Source organism: Bison bison, unplaced genomic scaffold, assembly GCF_000754665.1.
Source record: "Bison bison bison isolate TAMUID 2011002044 unplaced genomic scaffold, Bison_UMD1.0 scf7180017864155, whole genome shotgun sequence".
NCBI lineage: Eukaryota > Metazoa > Chordata > Mammalia > Artiodactyla > Bovidae > Bison > Bison bison.
Genome location: NW_011494727.1, coordinates 3,204,841 through 3,222,832, shown reverse-complemented (window position 1 = coordinate 3,222,832; position 17,992 = coordinate 3,204,841). Strand labels below are relative to the sequence as shown.

The window sequence follows — 17,992 nt, the reverse complement described above, 5'->3', positions numbered from 1 at the left end:
CGCCCCGGCGAGCGGCGGCATTTTCTCCTCCGACTACAAGCGGTGAGGGAGCCGGGCGAGAGGGGGGCTGGGCCCGGCCGGGCCTGGGAACACGCGCTGCGGTACCATGGACAGCGCCCAGGCCGGTCCGCGGCGGCCCAGGTGGCGCGGACCGGAATCCTGCACGGCACCCTCCGGCCGTGGACACAGACCCTCGCGACCCCTGTCCCCCCTTCGCCCCCCGCCCCGCGAGGGGCCGGCCTGGGACCTGTGAGGGTGGGGGTGGAGACTGGTGGGGGATGGGCCGGCCAGCTCTGTTTTTGAAAGACCAATCCTCCCGGCCCAAGTGTTTCTCCTATTCGTGGACTTGGATTACAGGGTCTCTGCCTTTTTTCGCTTGTGGCGAATTGACTCCAAAAGAACGCGGGGAAGGGGTCAGATCTTCGAGCTTGAGCCTGGAGGCCTGTCCAGGAAGGCCCGCCCTGGAATAGAGAGACTCAGAACCTCCCAGGCCTAGCCGCTCCTACAAATGCATTTCCCCTTATTCTGGTCCCCCTGTCCTCATCCCCATCTCTGGGGAGCGTCTGGAGCTCCCACTCCTGCTCCCCACGTTGCCCCTATAATTCAACCCTACCTTAACTTCCTCCCCTTCCCTTCCACCTTTGGCTCATTCCATCCTTCATTTATTTATTCGTAAATTCTGAAACAAGCGTTATTAAGGGCCTGCTGTGTCAAGTCTCGTTCTAGTCAGCGTGGATGCCCCCGTGAACATGACACAGTCTCCTCCGCAAGCCCCTCTAGAGGGGGGCACAGGGAAGAGCCTGTGAGTGACAGTGCAGTGTGGTGGGGCTCTCAGAGGGGTGAGAGGAGCCGGTCCCTGGGCCTGGAGAGAAGGGAGTAGGGGAGAGCCAAGGATGTTTCAGGCAGAACAAAGAGCTTTAGGCAAGGTGTGGAGGTAAAGGAGAGCCAGATCACAGGTTTTGTATGTGCTAATACGGTGTGGCCAGAATCTCTGTCCAAGCCACGGGAATGGCCAGAACTGAAGGTAAAGAGATGCCAAGGTGGAGGGAGGGGGGTGCAGGGCCACTGAAGGTTTCTAAGCAGGCAGTAGCAGATTTGTATTTTAGAAGGGTCCCAGGCTGGATTGTGGAGAAGAGATCTGAGGTGTGCCGGATTCAGCAGAAGACAGGTGAAGGGGTATTGAAGTTGGATGGGTGGGCATGATGGTGGCCTAGGCTATGGGTGATGCCCAGGACTTGGGGGGGCTCTTGAGATGGTAGAAGCCACAGACTTGATTACCTGGGGGACAGGTAGTAGGAAGGGGCTGAGAGAAGATGAGGATAATCTCAGGTTACCAATTCTTGTAGTAGATAGATGGTGATGCCAGACAGGGTAATTGGAAATAAAGATATCACAAGCAAATTTGTGGAAAATAATGTTGAGCCTGGCTTTTGAGATGGTGAGATTGTAAACTCTGAGGTAGAGTTTAGTAGGTAGCTGGATGTTAGGATTTGGATTCCAAGAGATTATTAGTACACACACACACACACACACACGTGCGTGTCCATCCATCAAAGCCACAGAAGGAAGTGAAGATAGCCAGATAACCTAAGGAGCATTTATAAAATGAATTCAGACAAAGCACAGGTAAGAACCCTGAAGACATAGAATAAGAGTGACCAGAGAGCAGGGGGAAAGTGTTTCAGAATAACTGAGAATAAGTAAGCCAAAGGCAGGAGGAATAAAATGTTGTTTCAAGAAGGAAGCCGTCAGCAGTGTCAATGCCCTCTGAGGTCAATTCAAACAAGGAAAGAAATCGTGTCCACTGGTTTGACAAACAGCAGGTCTACCCCTTCCTGCTCCACTCCCCACCTCCGGCCCTGAGAGACTAGTTCTGGCAAAGTCAAAAGAGGAGGGGCTAGGTTCATTTTCTCCAGCATTCTTTGATGAACAATTTTAAACATACAGAAAATTTGAGTGAATAATACAATGAATATATGTATACCCTCCACCTAGATTCAATTCAGTCGTTGTTGCCATTCTGTGGTATTTGCTTTATCTAACCATCTATCTATAAATATTTTTGGCTGACCCATTTAAGTTGTAGACATCATGGCCACTGAGCCCTAAATTCTAATCAGCATCTGAAGCCAGATTAAAAGTGAATAGGAGAGTGAAGAGGAGGTAAATGAATAAAACACGGTGAATGGGAATTTTGCTTTCGAGAAGTATGACTATAGGGACTTCCTTGGTGGTCCAATGATTAAGAATCTGCCTTGCAATGCAGGGGATGCAGGTTCGATCCCCGGTCTGGGAACTAAGATTCCACTTACTGCAAGGCAACTAAGCCCATGAACCACAACTAGAGAGCCTGTGCACTGCAACTAAGATCAGCCAAATGAATGAACAAATATATATTTTTTATAAAGGGGAAAGGGAAAGAGTTGCCAGAGGAGAACGTCAGTTCAAGAATGTCTGTTTATTTTTGTTGTTATTTTTATTTGTCTATTATTAGTCTGGGAGAGCCCAGAGCAAGTTTAACTGCCTTTGGGAAGGAGCCAGTAGTGTGGAAGAGGCTGGAAGGAATTGAAGGAGGCATTGATCCCTGACTGATGGGAGGGGAGGCTTCCAGAGCCGGGTGGGAGAACTGGCCTGGCCTCAAGGAGGACCAACTCTGCCCAGAGGGAAGAGGAAGGGAAAGAGTAGATGGAGATGTTTGAGAGCTGTGGGGATTTTGATCTAAAGCCTTTATTTTCTTTGAGAGACAAGTAGTGAAGCTGCTAGGGCAAGGATGGTGGGAATCTGAGGAGCACCAAACACAGCAAACAAAGCCAACCACTCCTGGCGGGGTAGCGGTCCTGGGGACAAGAGGGCCAAGGATGTAATTGAAGAGCAGTTGAAGGCGTGCACGTGAGGGGCCTCAGCTAGGCATGGAGGAAGTAGAGATAAGAGAATGCCGATAGGAAGGAAAACATCAAGGACTTGGCCATGGAAAGACAGGTGAGGATCAAGACGGTGGGGGTCAGAGTGGGAAGGGGATGAACACGATTGTTGAGGAGGAGGAGTTTTGAGGGGGCAGAGGTTCAGTTGTGGCCTGAGGGGGAAGTGAGAGATGCCTCACGTGTCTGGATCCGCTCTCCTGCCTGCCAGTCCCCTGCCTGCAGACCGGGACTTGGCTCTGTCCCTAGTCCCTGCCCTCCTCCACCACGTGAGTCCTTGTCTCTGAGCAGCAAAGAGGAAACCAGAGCCTCCCTCCTGCCAGTGTCCAGTTTCTGAGTTTCGGGCGGGCCCTCTGGTGACTGGGACAGGCACCCCCAGCTCCCCGGTCAGCTCAGTCTCATTTCGAAGCAGGATCTGGTGCCCTGATGCAGCGATTCCTACAGCTCCCAGGGGCACCAGTGAGGCCAGGGGCCAGAGAGGCCGATCAGGAGGCTGCCAGCCCTGTGCTGGCCCCCGAAGGTGGGCCCCACCCTGGTACCAGGCCCTGCAGCCGGAGGAGCTTCGGTGGCTGCAAGCCCCAGAAGAAGACACGACCCCAGAAGAATCCCTGGGAGGACCTTGCCCAGAGCCTGGCCAGGGCCAGAGCCAGAGCCAGCCATTACGGTACAGAGGAGCCCTCAGAGACTCTCCCCCAGGCAGATAGGAAGGCCAGGGATGGGAAGCTATCTCTTCCAGCAGGAACCATTTAAGTCCCACCTCTTTAGCAGGAGGACTGGACTGGCATTTAGTGTCCAGGAGGGGGGCGGGCGTGGGGGATGTTATGGGGACTGAGAGTTTAAGTGGGGGGAAATGAGCCTAACTCCTAACTCCCTGGTAGCTCTGAGGAGAGGAGGACAGTAAAATATTTGAGGATGGAATAAAACATCTGACCTTTTCCTCTCCCCAGGTCCTGGCTAGGTGAGGGTTCCTGATGAGGTTTGGAGACAGGATAAGAACAGGATAGTTTGACCAGCATCTCCCATCTAGTGGAGAAGGCAATGGCACCCCACTCCAGTACTCTTGCCTGGAAAATCCCATGGATGGAGGAGCCTGGTAGGCTGCAGTCCATGGGGTCGCTGAGTCGGACACGATTGAGCGACTTCACTTTCATTTTTCACTTTCATGCATTGGAGAAGGAAATGGCAACCCACTCCAGTGTTCTTGCCTGGAGAATCCCAGGGACGGGGGAGCCTGGTGGGCTGCCGTCTCTGGGGTTGCACAGAGTCGGAGACGACTGAAGCAACTTAGCAGCAGCAGCTCCCATCTAGTGGGTTGGAACTTGGATGGTGAGGGGAGGGGGGGTGTTTATCACATGAAGTGAGTGTATCCGGCCTCAAATGCCAGGTTTTACCTTCCTCCCACCCCACCTGCTGGCCCCAGTCACCCACAGAGTCCCTTAGGTCAGGCCAGGGCTCGGGTCACAGTGAGAGCCTTGTAAAGGGATCTGACTCCAGGAGATGAATGTTTCATGGCCTTGGAGTGTTGCTATGTATCTCTCCCTTCCTCTCCATCTTGGGAACGTCGGCTGGTGGGAGCGAAAGTGAGGGACCCAGGGTGGTCAGACCTCAGGTGGGGGCTGCCATCTGCTAGTGGGCAGCTGACAGTCTTGCCTGTGCTCTGTCCCCACAGCCCCTCTCTTCCCTTGATTCCCCTCTCCTAGGGTCCTGGACCCTCCCAGGAGCCTGGAAGGTGGGTACTAGGCTGGGAGGGCAGGATCTGTGTGGGTGCCCAGCACCACCCTGGGTGTGGGCACTTGATATGGGCTTGTGGCATCTGTAGGGGCGGTGAGGATGCCTGGGTGTGAGGAAACCTGCTGCAGAGAATTCCTGAAGTTAAAGGACCCCAGAGTCAGCTCCAACTGGTGCCTGCCTGACCCCTAAGGAGGTCAGAGGATCTGTGAGGCTGGATATATTTGATCTTAGAAGCCTAAATTTATCATCAGGAATCACACATAGGAGTCCACAGGCCATTTGGCGAATGGGATTGGAGTGACGCAGTTTTGTCAAAAAGCTGTATGTGTGCGTGATGTGGGTGGTGTGTGTGTCTGTGGAGGGCCATGTGTGGGTGTGCATGTCTAGATGAGGGCGTGGGGAGGTAGAGAGGGCTTGTGGTGGGTGTATGTCTGTGGGTGTCTGTAGGCGTTTGCAGGTGAGGCATGTGAGTCCACAGGCGTGTGGGTTTATGTGCTGAGCGTTTCTGTGGGAAGTGTATGTGTGGTATATGTGTCTTCGTATGTTTCTTGGGGATTATGGGTGTGTCTGCAGGGGGTTTGTTGAGTGTGTGTGGGTTTATGTAAGAACTGTATATATCTGAGGGATGTAAGTGTGTCTTTGGGGGTATGAGTATGTCTCTGGGGTGTAGGTGTGTCTGTGGGGATAGATGTGAGCGTATATTGGTGGTACCAGTGTTTGTTTGATGGGGCGTTGGGGTGATGGGGATCTGCGGGGGTGAGCTGACTGTGTGGAGGTGTGTACAGAGGATCCTGGGGTGCGTGAGGTGCGTTTGTGTATTGGGGAAGGTGGTGCCCAGCTCTGTCATTCTCCCCACACCCTCCATGCTGCCCAGGCCCGGCCAAATGGTCTGAACCTCTGTCTACACCCATCTGTCCTGAGTTCAACATGCCTAGGACTTGACCACCTGGTTTGTATTTGGGAGAGGGACAAGGTGATTGTCTTCTGACCCTCACTTGGCCATAGGCAGTAGAAAATGTCCCCTGGTTTGGGGGGGCATCTTCCTGAATGGGAGATGCTCGTTCTGTTTTTTTTTTTTTTAACTGAAGTATAGTTGATTTATAATGTTGTATTAGTTTCTGCTGTATAGCAAAATGATTTAGAGATATATACACACACAAACACATATACATATATTTTATTATTTTTTTTCATTTTCCATTCCATTATGGTTGATTATAGGATATTGAATCTAGTTCCCTGTGCTATACAGTAGGGCCTTGTTGTTTATCTGTTTATATATAGTAGTCTGTATCTGCTAATCCCAAACTCCTAATTTACCCCTCCTCCACCCGCTTTCCCCACTGGTAACCGTAAATCTGTTCTCTCTGTGTCTGTGAGTCTGTTTCTGTTTCATAGATAAGTTCATTTGTGTCATAGTTTAAGTTCCACATATAAATGGTATCACATGGTATTTCTCTGACTTACTTCACTTAGTGTGATAACCTCTGGGTTCACCCATGTTACTGCAAATGGCATTATTTCGTTCTTTTTTTTTATGGCTGAGTGGTATTCCTGAATGGAGACGTTCTAGATCAATATGCGTGGGGCTGGACATCTCCAACCCTCATCCAACAGCTAGCAGGTCCTCTGTGTTCTGGAAATCATCATCTTTCTACTTTGCTTCCCATCAGAAATGTCTTCACGAGAGACACTTGTAAAATCCTGGGAACATCAGTTTCTTAGCACTCCTCCTGTCTTTTCTGATTTTATCTGTTAAGCATGCGCACATTTCTGCAAAACGCAGCCCTGTGACTTGGTGTCTGTTACGTCAGGTTCTTCCCTTGCTCTCAGCATTTATCACTTACTCATGTCTCAGCATCAGCCCTAGTCACACTTGCCTCTTTATGACTGCTAGCATGCTCTTCCCTCTCCTAAAATGGCTGCGTCTATTTTCTGATTTTCTGTTGCTTCTCGGTGTTTCACTTCCATGACTGACTTTGCACACACTGCTTTTTAATTCCTGCCATTGGTAATACCTCTGCTCGCAGGGTTCTCCTGCCTGGGTCAAAGCTGTGGTTTATCTGAGTATCATCTGGGGGGTCAGAGCATATACAGGTCTCCATTCACAGCTGCTCATCACATTTTGGAACTGCCTGGACAGTATGAGAGCATCTGTGGTCCCGTAGCTCTGTTAGCTGTGTAGAGACACATTTTTCCATGAGCTGATTACATGTTTCTCTGCTTGCTTCTTTGGCCATCAGCTGCTGGGCCTCTGAGTATGCTTAGGCAGGTTGTTCACTGCTCAAGAGCACATGGCCAAGGAATGCCAGACCACGCTCCACTCACCGACTGGGGAGTAGCAGTTCAGGGCTGTGTCTACCTGGAGGGGCAAGGGGATGGCAGGTGGGCAGCCCTGACAGTGAATCCTGAATATAGACCCTAAGCTTATATCAGTGCTTTATTTTTAATATTAAACTTGTATTCACCATATCCCAAATATTTTCCTTTCTGTTGCTATTGTGGGCTGAATTGTGTTCTCATATGTTGAAGCCCTAACCCCCAGTACCTCAGAATGTGACTGTGTTTGGAGACAGTCTTTTAAGAGGTGATTAAGTGAAAAGGAGGTCATTTGGGTGGGTCCTAATCCAATACGATTCACTTGTTATGAGAAGAGGAAACACAAAGGGAAGACCATGTAAAGATAAGGGAAGACAGTCATCTGCAAGTCAAGAAGACAGACCTCAGATGAAACCAGCCCTGCTGACACCTTGATCTCAGCCTTCTAGCCTCCTGAATTGCAAGAAAATACGTTGAGGTGGTTAAGCCACCCAGTCACTCTGTGGTACTGTTACAGCAGCCCTAGTGAACAAATACAGTTTTGCCTTGTTTTTGTTTCTTAAATTTATACACAAGAGTTGAAAAAACAAAAACCTAGCATCTTATTACTGATAATTTTATGACCTTGAAAATTAAAATTTCTCCCTCTTCCATACATTAAAATAATTTTTTAAAATGATTCATCTACTTTCGTCTGTGGTGGGGTCTTTGTTGCAGCACGCAGGCTTTCTCTGGGTGTGACGAGTGGGGGGCTATTTTTCATTGTCGTGTGCAGGCTTCTTACTGTGGCTTCACTTGTGGAGCATAGGCTCTGGACTCACAGGCTTCCATAGGTGCAGCTCACGGGCTCTAGAGTGCGGGCTCAGTAGTTCTGGCACATGAGCTTAGCTGCTCTGAGGCATGTGGGGTCTTCCTAGACCAGGGATCAAACCCATGTCCTTTGCACTGCAAAGTGGATTCTTAACCACTGGACCACCAGGGAAACCCAACATAATTTAACTATTAAACAAATGTGGGATTTATTTTGGTGTGAAATACATGTACAAGTTAAATTCTTTGCTAAATAGCAGTTGTCCCAACAGCATTTGTTTAAGGGGAGGCAAAAGTTTCTTTCTCCAATTGGTGTTAATTGTTCCTAATGTATCAACTTAGATCCATTTGTGAAATTTTTAATCTGGCACCACACAGCTTTTATCATGGTCATTTGTTTTGTGTTTTGAATTCCGGTTAGGTGAATTGTCTGTCATTGTTCCGTTTTTCTCATTTCCATCCCCCTTTGCCCCCAAATTCTCTGGAGTTCTTACCTATTGATTTTTGTTTCTGGGTGAATTTTGCAGTCACTTCAGGAAGTCTGACCAAAGGTCTCCCTTGAAATTTCAATGGCCACTGCATGACATTTAGATACTGGCTTGGAGACTAACATTATTCCCCTCCACCAAGTGCAAGGGGTTATTTATTTACATCATCATTTACCCGGGACTTCCCTGGCAGTCCAGTAGTTAAGACTTAGCCTGCCAATGCAGGGAGTATGGATTTGATCCCTGATTGGGGAGCTAAGATTTTACTTGCCTCTCAGCCGAAAACCAAACCTTAAGAGAGAAGCAATATTGCAGATGTTCCTTGGCTTGCAGATGAGTCACTCCAGTTCTCTGTATTCACAGTATTCTCCCTGCATCTCTGTCTTCATAGGGCCTTCTTCTTAAAGCACACCAGATGTATTGAGTTAGAGACCCATCCTCCTCCAGTATTCAGTTCAGTTCAGTCGCTCAGTCGTGTCTGACTCTTTACAACCCCATGAATCACAGCACGCCAGGCCTCCCTGTCCATCACCAACTCCCGAAGTTCACTCAGACTCACGTCCATTGAGTCAGTGATGCCATCCAGCCATCTCATCCTCTGTCATCCCCTTCTCCTCCTGCCCCCAATCCCTCCCAGCATCAGAGTCTTTTCCAATGAGTCAACTCTTCGCATGAGGTGGCCAAAGTACTGGAGTTTCAGCTTTAGCATCATTCCTTCCAAAGAAATCCCAGGGCTGATCTCCTTCAGAATGGGCCTCCAGTATTACCTCATCGTAATTACAGATGAAACAATTCTGTTTCCAAATAAGATTACATTCTGGGTACCTTCTTTTTTGAGGGGATCACAGCTCAGCCCTGTAACACTGACTGACCCACATGCTTCTCCCCACCCCAAGTCCCCTGATCTGTATTTTACCACCTTCCCTTGTGGTTGAGTCCTGCCTTCCCTGCCCAGGTCGCTTCTTTCTGTCTGAATCCTACTGATTGATAGCCCCATCCCCACCGTTGTGCCCTCAGCTGACCTTTTGTGTCCCCACCAGGCACGATGACCTGAAGGCGATGCTGGACACCAACAAGGATTCCCTCAAGCTGGAGGCCATGAAGAGAATTGTGGCGGTGAGGGGGGTCAAAGGGGATCCCTTGAGGGAGGAGCTTGAGGATCCAAGAGCCCTCCTTGGCTGCTTGTGGACCTAGCCCCCAGTGAGTGCTGGCATCCTCCCTTCTCGTTCTCCCCCTACCCTGACCCCACCACCTAGATGATTGCCCGGGGAAAGAACGCCTCAGACCTGTTCCCCGCCGTGGTGAAGAATGTGGCCTGTAAGAACATAGAGGTGAGTGCTCCCAGGGAGGGGTCTCCCTTGTCCACCTCCAGGAGTAAACTGGAGCTAGTTGGGGATGAGAAAGGGGACATCCCAGTCCCTGGAGGTCCAATCTGCTCAGAATGTCCCTGGTCCAGGAAAAGACACCTCCCAGATGTCCCTGAACCAGATGTGGATCAGCATGATGGGGTCAGGGTACCCTGGATGCTTTCTCTGTGGAGCACAGCCACCCGGGGTGAGGACATCTCTCAGGGCAGGGGCACCAGTCCCTGCTGAGAAACCCCCTCTTCCCCAGGTGAAGAAGCTCGTCTACGTGTACCTGGTGCGCTACGCTGAGGAGCAGCAAGACCTAGCCCTGCTGTCTATCTCCACCTTCCAGCGTGGCCTGAAGGTCAGAGGTCTCCATTTGCCTCCCTGGGGTCTGGGCCTTGATGGGGCTCTATTGGAGGTGTGGACTTATTCACAACCTCAAAGTTGAGAGTTAGGTTTCATTAGGTGGGTGTTTTTAGGACTTCAAGCCTAGGAGGCAGCATCTAAGTAACTGACAGAACTGCTCCAAGGAGGCAAGGGGAGAAGTCAGGTTATATAGAAGTTTTGCAACAAAGGGCAGGTGGTCTAACATCAAAAAACAGTTGTTAATGAAAGAAAACCAGATAACCCAGGTTAAGGAGTTTGGTGATTTTCTGTGCATGGGAAGATGCAAGAGTCTGGGCTCACTGAAATCATTCCTTTGATATGCACCCCAGCTATCTGGGGCCAGTATCCTGTATTTTCATATCCTGAGTTTCTCCAGGGCTCACCATGGGAAGTGGCTGCAGTCTGATGGCTGCTAGATGGCAGGTGTTCTTTCTTGCTGAGTTCCCTCAGGGATCACCAGCTCACTGTCTATGGTGGCTGCAATTGCTGATGACTGTGACATCCTATGTTTACCAATAGGGCAGGAAATAAATTACATTTGTCAGAGGAGTGGGCCCAGGGAGAGGTCTGAGTGCAGGGGTTGGGGGGGGTCAGGCTCTGGAGGCCCTTTCCTACCTGCCTAAAGTCAGGAGAGTCAGAGGTGCCTGTGCTAATGGCTGCCTCAACTATGAATCACTTGAGCCCCTGACACTGGCCTTCACCCTACTGATGTAAAGGGATTGAGGCCCACAGCCAGGCAGAAGTCAGCCTTCTTAAGACAGAGTAACGTGTGGGGAGCCTGCTGACCTGGATTCCTCACCTCTGGGTGTCAGAGCCTTGGCACTGGCTGGCTCACCTGGTTTGAGTATCTGCTAGGAACAATGGCTTTGGAACCTTTTCACCTGAAACTGGGTGAGAAGGACAAAAGGGTTTATTGGGAACAAATGAGCTCCATGGAGAGGAAAACGACAAAGCTCACCAAGCTGGAGAGTGGCCTCAGACATGGAGACTGGGTTTGACAGTCTGCAGAGAGAACATAAAGACAAGACCATTCCATTTTCAATAAAGTTAGTATAGCCAATGATTCCTTGAAAGTAGGAACAAGTTGATTATTCTGTTTAGCACCAGAAGAAATAATTGGCTTGTCTTAGATGCCCCAGTGTATGTAAAATATCCACCTTTAAAGACCAAAATAGGGACTTCCCTGCTGGTCCAGTGATTAAGACTCTGCCTTCCCAATGCAGGGGACATGGGTTTGATCCCTGTACTGAAAACCAAGATCCTGCATGGCCTATGGCGTGGCCTCAAAATTAAAAAAAAAAAAAAAAATATATATATATATATATATGCATATATATATATATATATTTTAAAGACCTGGATCACTTTTGTGGAAATAAAATGCCCTTTGAGGCAGGTAGAAACTGAATCTGTTAAGGGAAGGGACAGTGGGAAGATTCAAGTCCTTTCGTATGCAGTGGAGGCTGACCCCTCACAAACACACACATACATATTTAAACTGAATATTCTCATCTTTTGTATGTTAAATGCATGCATGATAATCTCCACTGGCTGCTTTTGTGGTTTGGATAAGATATCTCTAGGGTAAAGAAGTCAGCATCACTGTCTTTCTAGTCTTTGTCCAATCAGACTCTCCAGCTCTGATAACAGCCATTAACTCCTCTAGTCTTTCCAGACACTTAGTTCTAATTCCTGTGAGAGGGACATTGAAAGATCTGGCTTCTTTTCCTGTTTAGCTGATTCTGTAGGTTAGCTGAGCAGACTGAGAGTTGATTGCCCAAACTGGAGGTTCACCCCTGGTTCATTCTGCTCTGGCCAGCAGGAGGTGATGGCAAAGTCTGCTCCTCTGAGGTGGGGCAGAAAGCCTGGGCACTTGCATCTACCATTCTTTCATTCAGCAAATACTTGGGTATCTCTATGCCTCACTCTGTGTCAGGCGTTTTTGTTGTTCATTTGTTTTAAATTTTTTGGCTGCACCGCAAGGCGTGGGGGATCTTAGTTCCCCCATCAAGGATAGAACCCTGGCCCCCTGCAGTGGAGACAAGGAGTCTTGACCACTGGACCACCAGGGAAGTCCTTGTGCTAGGTTGTTTTTATCAAGTGAAAACCATACGATCTCTCTCGCTTTCAGATTGGTTTAATCAGGATTAAAATCGTTTTATAAGAGCCATTCTGAAAATTTTGCACAAATTTTTACATTGACCTGAAGTTGCCACATTCTACCCTATTTAGAAAACCAGAGCTCATTTAGTTCAACTCAGTGCAGTGATTTCTCTAGAATAATAGTAGCAAACTTCTGCATCCAGCCAGGTGATAGTAGTTTAGGCTGTGCAGACCGTCTAGTCTCAACCGTCAACGACTCAACTTTGCCCTTGTATTTTAACAGTGTGAAAGCAGTGATGAATGAGTGTGCATGACTGGGTCTGAATTCATATTTTAGAAAATATTTGACTGTATCAAGTCTTAGTGGCAGCATATGGGATCTAGTTCCCTGACCAGGGATTGAACCCAGCCCCGCTGCATTGGGAGCTCAGAGTCTTAGCCACTGGACTACCAGGGAAGTCCCTGAATACATTTTTATTTATTAAAAAAGGCAGAAGACACATATGGTTTGTGGACGGTAGTATGCCAACCTTTGCTCTAGAACATCTCTGACAGGTCATCTCCAGTGGTACAGACCTACTCCTTCATAAGGCAGTTCCATCTTAAGACAACTACCACTGCTTTTCATTTTTGTCTTTATTGAAGTATAGACAATTCACAATGTTAAATTAGTTTCAGGTGTATAATACATTGATTCAACATTTTTGTGGCTAGTACTCCATTTAAATGTATTTCAAAATATTAGCCATACTCCCTGTGCTGTACAATATATTCTTTTAGCTTTTTATTTTATACATAGTATTAATACTTTGTACCTTTTAATTCCCTACCCCATCTTGCTTCTCCTCACCACCACCACCCCCACTCATAACAATTAGTTTGTTCTCTATGAGTTTCTGTTCTGTCATACTCATTCGTTTAATGAAAACATACCCAGAATATATACCCAAGAGTGATATTGCTGGATCATATGGAAGTTCTGTTTTAGCTTTCTGAGAAACCTCCACACTGTTCTCCACAGTGGCTGTGCTAATTTACGTTCCCACCAAGAGTGTACGGGGTTCCCTTTTTGCCACATCCTCACCAACACTTGTTATTTGTTGTCTTTCTAATGACAGCCATTCTGACAGATGTGAAGTGATTATAACTTTTTAAAAACCATTATATTGTGTTGAAATGTCTATTACCTTAATTTTTTAAAATTTATATCAGATCCACCAAAGGCATAAAGAATAGTATTCGTATGTGTGCATTTATTCTCTTACTACTTATTTATGTGTTCCTAGTACTCTTGCCTGGAAAATCCCATGGACGGAGGAGCCTGGTGGGCTGCTGTCTATGGGGTCGCACAGAGTTGGACATGACTGAGCAACTTCACTTTCACTTTTCACTTTCATGCATTGGAGAAGGAAATGGCAACCCACTCCAGTGTTCTTGCCTGGAGAATCCAAGGGACGGGGGAGCCTGGTAGACTGCCGTCTATGGGGTCGCACAGAGTCGGACAAGACTGAAGCGACTTATTGAATTGAATTGAATTGAAATAATGTATAATACTGTTTTATAAACAGCATCATATATGTGTTCCTCTAAAATTCACTTTCTTTTTGTTATTATTACTGTTTAGGGGGCTCTTCTGCGCAATAGTACCAACCTTTTCTGTCAGCCCAGACTGAGACTCTTGTTTGCTTTGCGGCCGGCTAATGTTGTTGACTCAATTCTGACAAACCTCCAGTTCGCAAGCAGTTAATCCAAGTGTCCCTATATCCTGTCTTTATGCAGTTGGTTCCTTGAATCCTCTGTGAGGATTTCATTATTTAGGTTTAGCACAAGATCTAAGCCAGGGTGGATCTGAATCTTGGTTTTGTCCTCCTGGTTTTATGTCTTCCTCTAAGATGTTAATAAGCTATTCCAACCAGGGCAACAGACTAAATCCCATGTATCATGTTTCCAGGTTGACACTGATCTGCTAGTAAATCTTCCCCAAGTATTTCATTTTACCAAACTGTGGATCCACCTAACTGCAGTCAGCTGGTATTTTCCCATCTTGTTAGAAGGATCTCAACAGCAAAAAAAATTTAACACCTTCTATGTGCAAAAGGCTGTGGTTATCTAGAGATAAAATAGACATGAATTCTGCTCTTAAAATGCTTACGTACTAAATGAAACAAAAGGCCTACATCAAAAATGGCAGTCTAGGAAATGCTATGAGAGACCCCCATGGTGCTTTGCTGATATCAAGATATATAGTATTAATATATGCCAGCCTAATTACCCTACTAAAAAGGAAAGGAGTTTATCTGGGGGGGTGGGTAACTTCCTGTTGAATCCATAATCATTTCCAAATGTTAAAAAAAAAAGAAAATAGGTTTCAGCAGTGGATGTGATATGACTTGACTCTAAGAAAATACAGACTCCTGCTTTTAAAATAAGTGCTTTGAAGAACTTCCCTGGGGGTCCAGTGTTTAAGACTCCGGACTCTCAATGCAGGGGGTCCGAGTTCCGTCCCAATTGAGGGAGATCCCACACGCAGCAACTAAGATCCAGTGCAACCAAATAAACAATAAAGTAAAATCATGACTTCATAAGATATTTTAAAAATAAATGAAGTGCTTTGAAACTACCTTTTCAAAAACCAGTTCTGGAATTTTAGCAAGGAGGACCATCATTTTCACCTGTAATTCTGTGGCTCTCCTCTTTGCCTATTTTAGAAACTCATGGTAGCACCTACTCTTTAGTGTTCCAGGACCTCTTCCTTTGCCCACTGACCTTCAAGATGAACAGTAATTTACATCTGCTGCTGCTCTCATAATCTCACGACTACAGTACACTGTGTCTAAGGCTCTTCTCAGGTGTCTTATTGTTCAGTCGCTCAGTTGTGTCCGACTCTTTACTATCCCATACACTGTAGCTTGCCAGGCTTCCCTGTCCTTCACCATCTCCCAGAGCTTGCTCAAACTTATGTCCATTGAGTCCGTGATGCCATCCAACCATCTTGTCCTCTGTCGTCCCCTTCTCTTTCTGCTTTCAATCTTTCCCAGCATCAGGGTCTTTTCCTGTGAGTTGGCTCTTCTCATCAGGTGGCCAAAGTATTGGAGCTTCAGCTTCAGCATCAGCCCTTCCAGTGAATATTCAGGATTGATTTCCTTTAGGATTGACTGGTTTGATCTCCTTGCAGTGCAAGGGACTCTCAAGAGTCTTCTACACCACCACAGTTCAAAAGCACCTATTCTTTGGCACTCAGCCTTCTTTATGGTCCAACTCTCACATCCATACATGGCAACTGGAAAAACCATAGCTTTGACTATATGGACCTTTGTCAGTGAAGTAACGTCTCTGCTTTTTAATATGCCGTCTAGGTTTGTCATAAGTTTGTCAAATTTATGTCTAAGTTTGACATAGCTTTTGTCATAGCTTTTCTTCCAAGGAGCAACCGTCTTTTAATTTCATGGCTGCAGTCACCATCTGCAATGATTTTGGAGCCCAAGAAAATAAAGTCTCTCACTGTTTCCATTGTTTCCCAATCTATTTGCCATGAAGTAATGGGACTGGATGCCATGATCTTAGTTTTTTGAATGTTGAGTTTTAAGCCAGTTTTTTTACTCTCCTCTTTCACCTTCATCAAGAGGCTCTTTAGTTCCTCTTTGCTTTCTGCCATAAGGGCAGTGGCATCTGTGTCTCTGAGGTTATTGATATTTCTCCTGGCACCTCTTGATTCCAGCCTGTGCTTCATCCAGCCCGGCATTTTGCATGATGTACTCTGTATACCAGTTAAATGAGCAGGGTGACAATACACAGCCTGACGTACTCCTTTCAGGTGTCTATAGGATGCAGTAGGCACAAAGAGGAGGGGCTTACACACCTATTCTCTTTTAAACATGTGGAGGAATGGGGAAGAAGAGCAGCTTTTGAGAGTTTGCTGGGGGAGAAGACTGAAAGGGTGAACTTTAAAAAGAATATTTAGTTGTCTGTGCTGGGTCTAAGTTGCAGCATGCAGGATCTAATTCTCCAACCAGGGATCAAACCTGGGCCCCCTGCATTGAGAGCAGAGTCTTCGCCTCTAGACCACCAGGGAAGTCCCTGAAAGGATGAACTCTTGGGAAGGGAGAGCAGGTTGCATTTGCTGGCAGTCTCCTCCACCATAAACACAAAGACACCCTCCTAGTCTGCACACACTCCTAAGAAACAAGGTGCTTCAAGAATTTTAGGCATTCTGAAAGTCTGTCGCTCTCCCTGAAAGTGAAGCAGCCCAATGCCACATCCCTCCAGATATCAGATTTCTGTTGCAGGGCCGAGTCAGTGCTCTCAGGCAGAGCTCCCCAGGCACCCGGCACCAGCACCTCATCATCTAGGCTCAAGACAGACAAGGAAACAAGAGTGGGTGGCAACCAGGGACAGTGAGTTCCCCTCCCATCAGGGCGCCCGCTGCCCTCCCATGGCTCTGCCTCTGCCACCTTTGCCCTAGGACCCCAACCAGCTGATTCGAGCCAGTGCCCTCCGCGTCCTGTCTAGCATTCGTGTGCCCATCATCGTGCCCATCATGATGCTGGCCATCAAGGAAGCTGCCTCAGATATGTCTCCCTATGTGCGGAAAACAGCTGCCCATGCCATCCCTAAGCTCTACAGGTATGCCCCAAGCCACTGCCCATCTCTGGCCTCTCCCAGTTTTGAAGGCTGATTTTGTTGTTTGTTGTTTTTAAGTCTTTAGGTGGTTTAAGACAGTTTGGGGAACAGATAGAGAAGGAGGACATTGGAAGCAGTGGCTCACACCTCTTGATCAATAGGGTTGGGGGGAGAAAGGGGAGCACATCTCCAGCGGGTATTGGGAAGGCTGGAGAGGAGGGAGGGGCAAACAACAGTTTCTCCCTCAGTTTGGATTCTGACCAGAAGGACCAGCTGATAGAGGTCATCGAGAAGCTTCTGGCTGACAAGACCACGGTGGGTATATGGATACACAGAGGTGGGTGGTGGAAAGGTGCCAGGCTATCCCTTCTGTCCTTCCCCTTAATGTGCTCCTGCCTCTGTGGGTTCCCCAGCTGGTGGCGGGCAGTGTGGTGATGGCCTTCGAGGAAGTGTGCCCCGAGCGCATCGACCTGATCCACAAGAACTACCGGAAGCTCTGTAACCTGCTCATCGACGTGGAGGAGTGGGGCCAGGTGGTCATCATCAGCATGCTCACCCGCTATGCCCGCACGCAGTTCCTCAGCCCCACCCAGAACGTGAGTGGCCTGGACCCCCAGGCGCAACCGCGACCCGTGCCCTAGCAGAGTGGGTAGGAGGGCTTCCAGGAGGAGGTGTCCCCTGCCCCACCCGCCTGTTCCCCACCCCTCCCACCCCACCCCCAGGAATCTCTGCTGGAGGAGAACTCTGAGAAAGCCTTCTATGGCTCCGAGGAGGATGAGGCCAAGGGCCCGGGGTCTGAGGAGGCAGCCTCCACGGCGCTGCCCGCCCGGAAGCCCTACGTCATGGACCCTGACCACCGGCTGCTGCTGCGCAACACGAAGCCGCTCCTGCAGAGCCGCAGCGCCGCCGTGGTCATGGCCGTGGCGCAGCTTTACTTCCACCTGGCTCCCAAGGCAGAGGTGGGCGTCATCGCCAAGGCCCTGTGCGCCTGCTGAGGAGCCACAGGTGCGTGCCCCGCCCCGCCCACACCCCAACCCGCCCACGGCCCAGCCACGCCTGGAAGGGGGCTGCCTCTCCGCTTCCCCCTACCTAGAGTGCGGCGCCCTCCACCCCAGCCCACCGGCCCCTCTACAATGACGCCAGTCCCACCCTCCTACCACCTTCCCCGACACCTGCCCTCTCCTCCCTCCTCTCGGGCCCACCTCCCTTCCCTGCCCGCGCCTCCTGGCCTGGCCCTGGCCTAGGGACCCGGTTCCTCTGCTGTTCC

General features: G+C 48.6%; 1 protein-coding gene across 1 annotated transcript in view; it reads left to right on the top strand.

Moving 5' to 3' along the window:
• The window catches only part of AP3B2 (adaptor-related protein complex 3, beta 2 subunit), a 36,600-nt gene that overhangs the window by 194 nt on the left and 18,414 nt on the right, over positions 1-17,992 (top strand). The window contains 8 exon segments of the mRNA XM_010841104.1: positions 4-42; positions 9,307-9,382; positions 9,523-9,597; positions 9,881-9,976; positions 16,568-16,728; positions 16,974-17,040; positions 17,139-17,321; positions 17,448-17,736. Coding sequence (XP_010839406.1) covers positions 4-42; positions 9,307-9,382; positions 9,523-9,597; positions 9,881-9,976; positions 16,568-16,728; positions 16,974-17,040; positions 17,139-17,321; positions 17,448-17,736 — 986 coding nt within the window.